Source organism: Schistocerca americana, chromosome X (assembly GCF_021461395.2).
Source record: "Schistocerca americana isolate TAMUIC-IGC-003095 chromosome X, iqSchAmer2.1, whole genome shotgun sequence".
Classification (NCBI taxonomy): domain Eukaryota; kingdom Metazoa; phylum Arthropoda; class Insecta; order Orthoptera; family Acrididae; genus Schistocerca; species Schistocerca americana.
The window spans coordinates 920583199-920598715 of NC_060130.1; the positions used below are offsets into that span (position 1 = coordinate 920583199).

Genomic DNA, 15517 nt, shown 5'->3' on the forward strand with positions numbered 1-15517 from the left:
GAACACTAACCTAAGGACACCACACACATCCACGCCCGAGGCAGGATTCGAACCTGCGACCGTAGCGGTCACGCGGTTCCAGACTGAAGTGTCTGGAAACGCTCCGCCACAACGGTCGGCAAATATGTTACAACTTTCAGATCATAGTAACTTCCTATAAACATATATACAGCAAATGGACCAAGAATAATTATGTGATTCAGTGGTTAAAAACAGGACTTGTAAGTAGGCTGCATGAAGAACGATGATTGGCATCAAATTGCATACCATAGGACCGAGAAGGTTACATTGTTGCGGGTATTAAGGAGGATGGATAAAGCTAGTAAAGCTTTGCGAAGGAGCAGTGTTTGTATAAAATCAATGGGAATGGGCCATCGTGATCTGAATATGGTAATCTCAGAGCTTAAAGCCGTGCGATCTACAGCAAAAGCCTTTATTGTGGCGCAGAATACAGCTGTTATGGAATTGATGAAATGGGCATCTGGTGATGAAAATGAAGCAATAAAAAATACGTTCATTTATATAGCAGAACTGAATTCTTTGTGGACTGAAGTGCAGAAGGAATTTTCAGAAAATCTGAAGGAGTTTAGCCATCAGTTTGAAATGATTCTGGAAGGTGAGCAGCACATGGATCAAGTTAGAAATCGGTTGAGTGTATGTGAGAATAAGGAGCAAAAAATTAGAAAGGAAATACAGAAATCAGCAAGAAAGAGCACAGCAGAAGAACTACAGCAGCTAGAAGCAAAGTTAGTGCAGGCTAAGCAATCAAAAGAACTTGCACAATATGAAGCAATGGAGTGCATGAAAGAGAAAGAAGCAGTCAAGCTTATTAGAATAAAAGAAGGCATGCTGAAGCTGTCAGAATCATATTTAGAATTGGCTCACAAATGTCATGTAATATTTGAGGCCCAGCGTGATGTTGCCTCAGAAATTCCAGATGTGCAGGACCAAAATATTCATGAAATCACATATACCGGTAATGAAGCAGCAAGGCAATCTGTGACAAGAGCAAAGGAACAAGTGCAGCGATACCAAAGACGTTCTTATCATTTACTCCCACGAAAATGTTATCATATTCTTCGAACGACTTGTTATTTTAACAATATGGAAAAGCGAATTCGAAGAGTCTTGTCTATTTGTAAACTTTGTCAAAAGGCGAAACCATCCACTGTCTCACATCGTGCTCCGTTGTTTCCTATCATTCCTTCTAAATTAAAAGAATTTGCTGCCGTTGATCTCTTGGGACCGCTTGTCAGAACATCTAATGGATTTTCGTACGTTCTAGTCGCTGTTGAACTTACTTCAAAATTTGTTTCTTTCACACCGTTACGTAAAGCCACTGGACGGTCTGTATCCAACGCCTTTGTTAAAAATTTCTTACGTGAAGTTGGACACGTTAGTAAAGTCATTTCAGATAACGGACCGCAATTCAGATCTGCTGTTTGGTCACGCATGCTTCGCAACCATAAAATCAAACCTGTTTTTATTTCATTGTACTCACCACATTGCAACCCGTCTGAACGGATTATGAAAGAAATCAATAAGCTTTGCAGACTTTATTGTCACAGAAAGCATCAGCATTGGGACAGATATTTACACTTATTTCAAAACGTGCTGAATGAAATGCCTCACGACTCCACTGCTTTACCACCTACCCTTGTACTGAAGAATGAAGAACCATCGAACAGAATCAGAGAGCTTGTACCTTTCCCGAATACACGTAAACTTCGACACAAAGACATAATTGATTTGGCTCTTAAAAATATAAAATCTGCAGCAGACAAAAGGAGAAAACTACACGGTAAAGCAAATGCAAAGAAGTTGTATATTGGTCAGAAAGTTCTCATTAAAGCTCATTCATTGTCACATAAGAAGAAACACTTGAGTCACAAATTCTTTCTAGTTTACAATGGACCTTACAGAATCCGACGTATACCACATGATAATTGCGTTGAAGTTGAAACTCTGCGTACTAGGAAGAGTAAAGGTTTACACCACATTTCTCATGTAAAACCATTTATTGACAGATAATCTGCCTTTTAACTTTGTCTTTGCCATAAAACGTTTCACTTCACGTTACTAGTATGCTTTAGAAACTGTTACCATGCAACAATGTTTGAAGTTAAATATCCAATCAAGAACCAAGAGAACTTATTTAAACAGAAATGACGAATGCATTGTTATAGTAAACAGACGTCACAGTGTTATTGTGTGTGTACATTCTTGCTTGTTTGTTGCACGATTACGTAACGACTATAAGGCTCACATACTTAGAACATTTACCAGTACTGCTAATGAGATTTTAATGCAACATTTTGGTTTATTTGAAAATACATTCTGAATTTAAAGTGCTTTCTGAGAGATACCAGATGACACAGAGGTTAGTTTATGTGACAGCTACACGATTTTTATCACGACGCTACTAATGAGTGACAATTTACAATGTTGCTTTTGCGGTGTATCTGTTTTATATCTGCACAGTTTTCTGAATTCTTCTGGAAATCAAAACATGTTTTATTAGTAACTTTTGTGGTATAGCTACAAGGAGACAGCCTTTTCCATAGCACAACAATACGTTACAGCACAGTACTTTCATCATCACAACAATAAGCGTAATAACTAAGATATCTCTACGCAAAGCATTTCACTTTTGTTTATCATGAGGTAAGTACATTGGCTTCTGCAGAACTTAGCTTTCGGAGGACGATAACTACGACACTTCCACACAGATTATGTTGCAACAAGACGCACATTTAGCGCTACAGTACACGTATTTGAGTGATTAATTTTGTACTTGAAACATTTATTTTTAAAGATTTTTTAATTACAAAGAAAGTTTTCCGTGATACATTTCATTCCATTGCTGTAATTTGTAACACCTGAGGGCATAATTACATTTATCCTCAGGGGGGTACACGCCTACTTTGTGTACCATGTGTGTGGCAACCACAAGGAACCCTAGCTAATATGGTATTTGCTTATACAACTTTACACATCGGTACCATATTTCTCTAACACACAAATTACACAGCTATCTGATCATTTAACTGAGAGATAAACATTTTTTTATTACATCAGTGACAGATGTTTACGCAATACACAGTTGGGTAACTTTACACTTATGAAACTGTATTTTGTCTGTGCATTGTAAACTGTTCATATTTTTTCGGAACCATTGTGATACTATGAGAGCTTTGAATGATGTATTTGGTAAAGGGATTATGATTTTTAAAGTACGTTTGAGGCAGATGACACTTTTGACATGAGCAGAGAATTTTTTTTTATTATTGGAGGAAGTTACGACGATTTTAAGATTTGACTGAAGTGTTATGAGGTTATTTTTACGACGACGATGTGTATTATGCTGCTGAGGTATGTTTATGATTAATAGGCTGAGGCTACTATATGAGTTATTTGAATATGCTTCATATTTATAATGACGAAATATTGACGAGTGTCGATGGATACGTATATGTGTAATAAGGTAAGGAGTAATGAATAGTGGGTAGGGACTCTTGACTTGTGAAACAGGATGTTGGAAACCAAAGTGACCACCTGCACGTAATGCGTCGCGGGCACCCAGCTGTGTCAGACGCCTGGAGAAAAAGCCATTATTGCGAGCCCTTTTCAGCGGCACAGGTAGAAAAAAAAAAGAAAGGAAAGGCCATTGTCCGCGCTACTGACATCTCCTTGTTGAAAGCATACTGTGGAGCTCGTAATTTATGATATTTACTGAAATGCCTAATGAAACGATGAGAAACATTTCACAGCTATTGCCTTGCTAGTTAAGAAAAATGCCATATGGCTTGCTTAATGTATTTATTTACACATTTTGTTTAATATCAAGTTTCTAGCTGCACTGCAGCATTGGTTAAAATAAAATTTAATATATGTACTAATATAAATATTTTATGCCTACAGATCCAGTAAATAATTTTATGATCTATCCAAAACAAATGAGGGAGCACAAAAAAAAAAAAAAAAACATTTCCCTTCACAGGAATTGCATAAATAATTTTTTTACGATTTGGTAACTTATCTATTAGCGTAAGTTTTTGTGATGCATCACTCTAATGTTAAGATGTGACATAGGTATTAGACATGGCCATTTTAGTGTAATATTTTTTCTGCTTGCGCTATGTCATGTTTAGGTATAAGTTGCTGCTGTTTGCCAGGCATAGTGTTATTGAATTTGACTTTTGCTCATTTATGCTGCTAGCTTTGCCAATTTGCATTTTTTGCATTGCTGTTGGTGTTGATTTGTTATGTGATGCTGCATTGCCTCGTCCCTTAGTTTAGCATCTGAGCTCAGTAGATTTAAGTTAGCTTAAGAGGGGGTAGCCTCTAAGAGAATGAGTTGCGATGAATTGGAAGAAATGCATTGAGAAAACAGGTTTAGGTAGGATTTTCTTGGAAATAAATGATGAGGTAAGATAATGGAAAATAAAAATGAGGTAAGAAATGTGTGAACATATAAACACAGAAAGCATGCTTAGTTAGAATTTTTTTTGGTGGAAACAAAGGATGAAATAAGAGGAAAGATATATGAAGTTTTGGGTTGGACTGCAGTACCAAATGTTACACTGAAAACGAACCCTGTCCTTTCCTATTGGTGTTATCCCACTATGTGTGTGTGTACCCTTGTGTATTTGTTTTCTTCCTGTCTCTGTGTAGTTTCATAGAATTTTTTCTTCTTTTAATATTAAGCTACATTCACTATGATGAGGAATACTCTTATCCTCGAATATAATTGGCATTAATAATATGTTATTTACTTTGTAAAGATGTTAGACATTAATTCCGTTCTGTTTAATGCTCATGTGTGAAGTTGATGTTTCGAAAGTTATTCTGATCTTTTATGTATTTACTAATGTCATAATTCCTGGAACACTGATGTATATGTTATATCGATTCTTTTGTAAAGCCTGTAATACAATTGTTATCAATATTGTTATGTTCTTTAATGATGTATTTTGTACCTTTGTTATTGTATTCTTCTGTTATAAAATTGTAATTGTCACCAGTTCATGATATTAGTAACTTGTAAGTTCCATTTCACTGCACACATTTCTGTTGGTCATAGTATATGGACAATATGTGAGAAGTAGGGACTGATAGTGTTTGCACGTGTGTTGGTAATTCAGCAAGGGACTGGATAACAGCATTGCTGGTTCTAAGGACATGTCAAACAAATTTTTTGTGAGTGGACAAGTGGTGGTTTATGGACTTGCTATATTCTCCGCAAGAATCTTCGATGGTGATCGTGCACCTGCACAGTCGCAACGGATGGCTGCTGGCCGTCTCTACAAGGACTGCAGTGGGTCTGCACCTCTGGTGGCCCACCAATACCGTAATCTCTACCAGGACTCCAGTGGGTCTGCTCTGTGATGACCTACCTACCAATATTCTTCCAAACTTCGAATGACTCTGCTGTGGGTTTGCTCTGTTGTGGCCCATTACCTGTCTGCATGTCGAGAGTCAGCACTGTCTTTCCGTTGGAAGGTCAACACTACTTCTTCAAGACTGCATGGAAATCCACTACTTCTATGTGCATTTTCTTTTACTGCTTGGACTTTGAGAAAAGCTCTGCATTTTTACTGTGATGAACAATGTGGACTGTCTTTATGGACTGTGAGAAATTTTGATCTTTTGACCAACATAATATTAATAAGTGTGTGCATTTTATATCTTTGTTACTGTAATTGTGAAAAATTTTTGTCAAATCTGTATTGGCCAGTGCCCAACACCATTTGTAAAAATTTTTGTGGGGAGCATGGGGGCTATGTAAGTAGGCTATTTATGTTTTCTCTATGTAAGTAGGCTGTTTATGTTTTCTCTATGTAAGTAGGCTGTTTATGTTTTCTCTATGTAAGTAGGCTGTTTAGGTTTTTTATTGGTAACGCCACCTCTGTATGAAAATCACTGGCTGTGTTGTGTGCAGTCTGTGGCTAGTTTGCATTGTTGTCTGCCATTGTAGTGTTGGGCAGCGGCAGCTGGGCTGTTAACAGCGCGTAGCGTTGCACAGTTGGAGGTGAGCCGCCAGCAGTGGTGGATGTGGGGAGAGAGATGGCGGAGTTTTGAAATTTGTCATGAACTGCTATATTTATATATGATGATATCAAGGTAAATACATTGTTTGTTCTCTATTAATATCTTTCATTTGCTAACTATCCCTATCAGTAGTTAGTGCCTTCCATAGTTTGAATCTTTTATTTAGCTGGCAGTAGTGGCGCTCGCTGTATTGCAGTAGCTTGAGCAGCGAAGATTTTTGTGAGGTAAGTGATTTGTGAAAGGTATAGTTTAATGTTAGTCAGGGCCATACTTTTGTAGGGAATTTTGAAAGTCAGATTGCGTTGCGCTAACAAAATATTGTGTGTCAGTTTAAGCACAGTCTTGTATAATTGATGAAAGGGGACGTTTCATAGAAGGAACCAGTAACTGCATCTATAATTTTCTTTTCAAGTACTTGGTAATTTCTTTTGTAGAATAAATTGTGATGCATCACTCTAATGTTAAGATGTGACATAGGTATTAGACATGGTCATTTTAGTGTAATATTTTTTGTGCTTGCGCTATGTCATGTTTAGGTATAAGTTGCTGCTGTTTGCCAGGCATAGTGTTATTGAATTTGACTTTTGCTAATTTATACTGTAGCTTGCTTTGCAATTTTCCATTTTTTTCATTGCTGTTTATAATAATTGTTTTACGTGCTGCTGCATTGCCTCGTCCCTTAGTTTAGCATCTGAGCTCAGTAGATTTAAGTTAGCTTAAGAGGGGGTAGACTATATGAGAAACTGACTATGGAGAATAGGTAAAGAAATGCATTGAGAAAACAGGTTTAGGTAGGATTTTCTTGGAAATAAATGTTGAGGTAAGAAATGTATGAACATATAAATACAGAAAGCATGCTTAGATAGAATTTTTGGGTGGAAACAAAGGATGAAATAAGAGGAAAGATATATGAAGTTTTGGGTTGGACTGCAGTACCACATGTTACACTGAAAACGAACCCTGTCCTTTCCCTTTTGTGTTATCCCACTATATGTTTGTGTACCCTTGTGTATTTGTTTTCTTCCTGTCTCTGTGTACAGTTTCATAGAATTTTTTTCTCTTTTAATATTAAGCTACATTCACTATGATGAGGAATACTGTTATCCTCGAATATAATTGGCATTAATAATGTGTTATTTACTTTGTAAAGATGTTTAGACATTATTTACTCTACTTTGTGTTAATGCTCATGTGTGAAGTTGATGTTTCGAAAGTTATTCTGATCTTTTATCTATGTACTTATGTCATAATTCCTGTAACACTGATGTATATGTCTATTTCTATTCTTTTGTAACGCCTGTTTTACTACAAATGTTATCTGTATTGTTATGTTCTTTAATGATGTATTTTGTACCTTTGTTATTGTATTCTTCTGTTATAAAATTGTAATTGTCACCAGTTCATGATATTATTAACTTGTAAGTTCCATTTCAATGCACACGTTTCTGTTGGTCATAGTATATGGACAATATGTGAGAAGTAGGGACTGTCAGTGTTTGCAAGTGTATTAATAATTCAGCAAGGGACTGGATAACAGCATTGCTGGTTCTAAGGACAATTTCAAAAACTTTGTGAGTGCACAAGTGGTGGTTTATGGACTTGCTATATTATCCGCAAGACTCTTCAGTGGTGATTGTGCACCTGCACAGTCGCAACGGATGGCTGCTGGCCATCTCTACAAGGACTACAGTGGGTCTACATCTTTGATGATCCATCAATACCATTATTTCTACAAGGACTGCAGTGGGTCTGCACCTCTGGTGGCCCACCAGTATCGTAATCTCTACCAGGACTACGGTGGGTCTGCTCTGTGATGACCTACCTCCAATGTTCTTCAAAACGTCGAATGACTCTGCTGTGGGTTTGCTATATTGTGGCCCATTACCTGTCAGCATGTCAAGAGTCAGCACTGTCTTTCCGTTGGAAGGTCAACAATACTTCTTCAAGACTGCATGGAAATCCACTACTTCTATGTGCATTTTCTTTTACTGCTTGGACTTTGAGAAAAACTCTGCATTTTTACTGTGATGCACAATGTGGACTGTCTTTATGGACTGTGAGAAATTTTGATCTTTTGACCAACATAATATTAATAAGTGTGTGCATTTTATATCTTTGTTACTGTAATTGTGAAAAATTTTTGTCAAATCTGTATTGGCCAGTGCCCAACACCATTTGTAAAAATTTTTGTGGGGAGCATGGGGGCTATGTAAGTAGGCTGTTTATGTTTTCTTTATGTAAGTATGCTGTTTAGGTTTTTTATTGGTAACGCCACCTCTGTATGAAAATCACTGGCTGTGCTGTGTGCAGTCTGTGGGTAGTGTGCATTGTTGTCTGCCATTGTAGTGTTAGGCAGCTGGCTGTGAACAGCGCGTAGCGTTGCGCAGTTGGAGGTGAGCCGCCAGCAGTGGTGGATGTGGGGAGAGAGATGGCGAAGATTTGTAATTTGTCATGAACTGCTATATTTATATATGATGATATCAAGGTAAATACATTGTTTGTTCTCTATTAATATCTTTCATTTGCTAACTATCCCTATCAGTAGTTAGTGCCTTCCATAGTCTGAATCTTTTATTTAGCTGGCAGTAGTGGCGCTCGCTGTATTGCAGTAGCTTGAGCAGCGAAGATTTTTGTGAGGTAAGTGATTTGTGAAAGGTATAGTTTAATGTTAGTCAGGGCCATTCTTTTGTAGGGAATTTTGAAAGTCAGATTGCGTTGCGCTAACAAAATATTGTGTGTCAGTTTAAGCACAGTCTTGTAAAATTGTTCAAAGGGGAAGTTTCAGACTTACCACTGTCATGTTTACCTAAGATTTTTCTGAACGTACAGTATACCTATATTTACGTGTACATCTACATCGATACTCTGCAAGTCACTTTCCTGTGCCTGGCAGAGAGTGCATCGATCCACCTTCACAATAATTCTCTATTATTCCACTTTCAATCAGCGGGCGGAAAAGACGAGACTTTCCGTACTGGGTATGATTTCACTTATTTTATTATGGTGATCGTTCCTCTCTGTGTAGATCTGAGTCAAAAAAATATTTCCGCTTTCGGAGAAAAAGGCTGATGATTTTAAAAGCAAAAAAATAAAAAAATAAAAAAATGGATCTGAGCACTATGAGACTTAACTTCTGAGGTTATCAGTCCCCTAGAACTTAGAACTACTTAAACCTAACAAACCTAAGGACATCACACTCATCCATGCCCGAGGCAGAATTCTAACCCACGACCGTAGCGGTCGCGCGGTTCCAGACTGTAGCGCCTAGAACCGCTGGGCCTCTCCGGCCGGCCAAAAACAAATAAATGATTACTGTAACTAACTACTGTTAGTGGTGGGTCAACAATCACTGAAGGTGAACAGTCTTTACAATACACTACTTTTATTTACAGTGAGAAACATTAAGAGATAGTCTATTACAAAGCAGAAAATTGGTTACAATCGTGTTTCTCGAAGAGAGGATTGGTTTTGAGTCTTATCTGTTCTGGGTCGGCGTGATGTGGCGACGACAATAGAAGCAGTTTGAAGTTACTGATATGAATCCTGTAAGTTCATCCAGTCGTGTCCTTGGCATTAAGATATCCTCTTTCCTTACATCCTGTTTTGGCTGGCGGTGGTAATAAGTTGCGTAGCATCCATTTGTCGTAGGCTGGAACAAAGTAACTGCCTATGCAGCACCTCAAGGTCCTATTAGTTCATGGCCGAGCGGTTCTAGGCGCTACAGTCTGGAACTGCGTGACCGCTACGGTCGCAGGTTCGAATCCTGCCTGGGGTATGGATGTGTGTGATATCCTTAGGTTAGTTAGGTTTAAGTAGTTCTAGGTTCTATGGGACTAATGACCACAGCAGTTATGTTCCGTAGTGCTCAGAGCCATTTGAGCCTATTAGTTCAACTGCAACTTCCACACACCATAGTTTGGAATAGTCCATATGACGAGTTTAAATTAACATTCCTTTTGCTATAATTTGCCAACTGCGAAGTTAGACAGTCCATCTACAGTCAATATACAGTGTTCACGATAACACTGTTCCCGCGAGAACAGTCACTTACGTAGCAACAGTTTCCACATTGCTTGTTAGTGTTTTAGCATACGTCATATATCGTAGTCAAGAAATTGAACAATATTGAATTCACAGTTTACGTAATGCAGCTCAGTTATGAAACGACGACAATACTGTTTGCTCACGAGTGCAATGTCACTGTCACAAGCATTGTTCTGCAAAAACCAAATCAGTTAGTTAGGTTTAAGTAGTTGTAAGTCTAGGGGATTGATGGCCTTAGATATTAAGACCCAGAGTGCTTAGAGCTTTTTGAACCATTTGCTGTTAACAGCAGTAACACGCAGTTTACTCTTTGCTAACAAGCTTGTAATATGTACTGCTCCGTTCTGTGTCTGGATTGTTTTTATGTCTGTGTGAGTTGCATGTTAACAGCGATACACTGCGTCATTGATAGGTGTTGGTAATTGTATGATGCATTCTATTTACCGTAGGGAAAACTTGCCTAACACAACGAGTAAATCGTAATAAAACTACTACTATGTAATGAGCTGCTTGGACCACTGGTCTCTAATACCAAAATACACACAGAATATCCCAGAACAACTTCCGAAATTTTGTCATTGGAGTTCGGGTTCACGCTATATTTGGAAGTTTCTGTCTTACTTCATATGTACGTTGAGAGCCTCTCATTTCAAAATGATCCCCACGGGAAATATACAATGGTGGCAGTTGGAGTGACGCATTGTCTTTCTCGAATATAGGTACTTTTTATTTACCGAACAGGGTTTAGTCAGCACAACGGCACATTTCTTGTAAGATTTTCGGTATGTTCCCTGAGCGTTCCTGTCACACTCTCATATGGGCTGTGCCGATACGTTACAACCTCACTAGCAATCTCTTGCGTCAACTGATTGTCTGCTGACACGAATTCCTGGTAGAGACGCCAAGGCTGGGGTTGTGCTATAGAATTTGCGCATTAGTGTCTTTCCGAGCACCCTTCGTAAAAATGTATGTCTTCATTCGCCTGTAAAAACTACTATTTACATGTTCATCTGTTTTCACATCGCTTCTTAGTATTGCACATGCCGATCTATACTGAGGTGATAAAAGTTATGGAATTTCAATATTTACATATACAGATGGCAGTTGTATCCCACACACAAGGTACAACAGAGCAGTGCATTGTACTCAGGCGATTCATGTGAAAAGATTATCGACGTGATTAATGTTGCACGTAGGGAATTGACAGACTTCGAACGCGGAATGATTGTTGGAGCTAGACGCATAGGGCTGTCGATTTCGGAAATCGATAGGTAATTCATTATTCCGGGATCCACAGTGTCAAGAGTGTGCCGACAATACCTTATTCCAGGCATTAACTTTCACCATGGACAACGCACTTGCCGACCGCCTTTACTTAACAACCGAGTGCAGCGACGTCTGTGCTAAAATACTAGCAACACTACTTGAAATAACCGCAGAAATGAAAGTGGGACATACGATGAACGTATCCTTTAGGACAGTGCGGCGAAATTTGGCATTAATGGGCTATGGCAGCAGACACCTTTGCTAACAGCACGAAATCGTCTGCAGTACCTGTTTTCGGCTCGTGACCATATCGGTTGACCCTATACGACTAAAAAACCGTGACCTGGACTGATGAGTCCCGATTTCACTTGGTAACACCTGATGGTAGGGTTAGAATGTGGCGCTGACCCCACAGAGCCATGGACCCAAGATGTCAACAAAGCACTGTGCATGCTGGTGGTGGCTCCATAATACTGAGGGCTATGTTTACATTGAATGGACAGGGTATTCTGGTCCAGCTGTACCGATCATTGACTGGAAATGGCTATGTTCGGCTACATAAGACCATTTGCTGCCATTCATGGGCTTTATGATCTCAAAAACGATGGAATTTTTAATGGTGATAATACGCCGCGTCACCAGGCCACAGTTGTTGGCAACTGATTTGAACAACATTGTGGATAGTTCGAGCGAATGATATGGCCGACCAGATCGCCCAACATGAATCCCATCGAACATTCATGGGACATAACTGAGAGGTCAGCTCGTGCACAAAATCCTTCATCGGCGCCACTATTACAATATGGGGCGCTATACAGACAGCATGGCTGAGTATTTCTGCAGGAGACTTCCAACGACTTATTGGGTCCATGCCACGTCGAGATGCTGCACTACGCCGAGCAAAAGGAGGTCTGACACCGTATTAGGAGGTACCTCATGACTTTTGCCCTCTTACTGTAAATCTATTATGTGCATTGAAAACATTCAAATGGTTCAAATGGCTCTGAGCACTATGGGACTTAACATCGGAGGTCATCAGTCCCCTAGAACTTAGAACTACTTAAACCTAACTAACCTAAAGACATCACACACATCCATGCCCGAGGCAGGATTCGAACCTGCGACCGTAGCGGTCGTGGGGTTCCAGACTGAAGCGCCTTGAACCGCTCGGCCACACCGGGCGGCTTGAAAACATTATAACTCCTATTGAACGCCAGATGTTCTTTTGCTTCTGTTGAACATCCTCCGTTTAGTATAATTAGTTGGCTAATTGCTATCGAAATTCTAGGAGTTAATAGCACATCTTTGAAGAAACTCCATACGATAATATATTGGTTATTAGCGGATGTTGTAGCGTCGAACGCTTTGGAATTCTAGAAAGACGAAATTCACCTGTAAACATGAATCTAGTGCTTGTGAAATGTCGTTTATGAACAAAGCACAATGCGTTTCGCATAGTGGATCTTCTTGTATCTGTCCTCATTCTCTGGGAGAAGTGTTTTTCCTCCCTGAGCGTCACAACGTTTAAACTTAGAATAAATTGTAGGGTCGCGCAACAGACTGATGCCACCCATTTTATCAGCAACCGTCCCTTCACTTTTCTTGTAAACCGGATCGACCCGCTCTCTTTTCCAGTTATGCACGACTGTTAACAGCGCAAGAGGTTACTAATAAACATGAGTTAAGAAACGTGCTGATTTGGTAGCGTTTTCAAAGTGAAACCTTACTGGAATTCCGTCAGTAACTGGTGCCTAATTCTCCTTCAGCAGTAATAGTTATTTTTCAAAGCTGTGTGATTATGTCAGTAAAAAATGGCTCTGAGCACTATGGGACTTAACATCTGAAGTCATCAGTCCCCTAGACTTAAAAGCACTTAAACCTAACTAACCTAAGGACATCACACACATCCACGCTCGAGGCAGGATTCGAACCTGCGAACGTAGCAGCAGCGTGGTTCCGGACTGAAGCGATTAGAACCGCTCGGCCACAACGGCCGGCTGATTATATCAATAGCTCGCCTTTGTAAGTCATTGGTACAGACTGTCCTCACACGCTGGTAGAATCTCTATTCTGGAATACATTTCTAAATTTTTATTTAATATGTTTTGCTTTATGTCAGCTGTCTTCAGTTCCAATGCCAGACTGAACCACGAAACGTTGAACAGGAGACTAGAATCTATTCATTGCCTTGTGACGATAACTTCCTGCGATTTTATGATGGTACACATTATTGTAGTCTTCACGCATAGCATCTCTTACGAAACAGGAGATTTTCCATTAAGCTACATACAATAGTCTCTTTTGTGAAGAGAGTATAGTAGTCTCTGACTTCGCAACTTTCTCCTAACGGTACTACTAAACCAAAGCGGTTTTTTCCGTCTTAATAACATCATTCGGGAAGTATTTAATCAGGTCGCAGTATATAATGTTTTTGAGTATTAGCCACAACAGCTCTGTGTTTGCTGAGTTTCAACCAGGCTTTTTCAGTTCATCTTTTGAGCAGCCTGTCAGTTACTGTCTAGTTGTTTGATTCGATCAATAGCTTTCTTTATGATCATTTTGTCGTTGTTGAACAACGTTCCTCTAACAGCATGATGGTCACTAATCAGTCTCTCATTGATGGCACTCTGGAAAAGATAGAATCTTGTTGTAGGCAGAAAACCTAAAATATTTCTCCTATAAATTTGTTGCTAAACTAATTGTTCTAGGCAGTTGCCTGAGAATATCTTCTGTATTACATCATACTATTACTTCCTTAACTATTGGTAATGTGTACGTTGTTCGACGAGTTGGCACAGGGTAGTTTAAAATAAGCACCATCTACTTCCACGTGCACCGGATATTTCCGTGGTATAGAGAACAAGCAATCTTTAAGTAACTTTTCGATCGATATGTGGGAATCATATGGCCGGTAGAAACATCGAGATACTAACCTATGTTCACCAACTCCTGTTACTACGTATTATCCATGTTATTTCGTAGTCGGATTCATTGTGGACCACAATAGACCTAATGTTCCTGCTCGTTGATACAATATTCCTCCTCCATGTAGCTCTTACCATATACGATCAAGATGATCAAGATGTAATAAAAATTTCCTTACTCTCTTTTTCGGATTTCGAAATAACTTTCAGTTCCTAGTATGACGTGAAGACGACTGTTTTCTAGGAACGACTTGAGTTACAGTCGAGCTTCGAATATTGCGGCAATTAACCACTAACGTTATGAAATTCACACTCTCCGAACCTGATATCTGAGCTGTCATAGTAATTGCTTAATTAAATACTATGTTATTTTCTGGAGGTTCTCGTTGTTTCTAATGGCCATTTATGGTGTATAGTGTACCCGTTGAGCTCTAGGAATCTACAGGCGAGCTCGTCACATAAATTGCCAAGCCTCTTATTTACACGCTACTCTCAACTGCAGACCAGAGGATCTCTACTCATACTTCAGAAAGACGCTGCAAGCGACAGTTGTGGAGAGACATCATAAATGAAGCTAACTGTCATCACCACTTCCACCAGTCTCCAGAATGAAGCGAGAATGTTCTCAGAATCCAGGCGAACGACATCGCTAATGCCGACGCAAGTGAACATGTGCATCTGCGTACAATCTGAGCTCTAATGAACACCGATTGCACATGTTATTAGTTCCCCTACTGTGACGCTATTTTCTAAAGAGAAACCACCACGCGCGTAACATCTGAACTGCTCACAATTGACAGCTCCTTCTTTCCTCTCTGTCGGTTCCCGTCCTTGGGAGGGAAGAGAACGGTATTCGAGTAGGAAAGACAAGACCGGTGCTTCTGTCTCATTGTCAGAGAGAGGCAATACCTCAAACAAGTCTGTTAGAGGTACGGGCTAGATTTTCGGACAGTTACCACACCAGCTACCATCAGGTGACAACTTAATGCCAGACCAAGGTTCCCTGCGTTTCGCGAAGGGAAAAGAGGTACCTGTGGCTCTAGCACTCTTCGCGTTTCGTTCGCAGCACCATAACCAGCGCCATCCGCAGTCGTCATATGAATCCACTCGACGGTTGGCAACAAATCTCCAAGCTATCTGCGAGCAGCAGCTAACTTCTTTCTCACACCCCTGCAATGGGGATGTGACCTAGTCGTACCTGCTAGTATGCGTAGGTGTTTCGAAGACAAACC

General features: G+C 39.6%; 1 protein-coding gene across 1 annotated transcript in view; it reads left to right on the forward strand.

Annotated features, from left to right (window-relative positions):
- The first annotated feature begins 237 nt into the window (after positions 1 to 237).
- LOC124556398 overlaps positions 238 to 15517 on the forward strand; it is a 137676-nt gene continuing 122396 nt past the window's right edge. Inside the window, exon 1 of the mRNA XM_047130360.1 lies at positions 238 to 1066. Coding sequence (XP_046986316.1) covers positions 310 to 1066 — 757 coding nt within the window. The 5' untranslated portion in view covers positions 238 to 309. The remainder of the gene's footprint in view (positions 1067 to 15517) is intronic.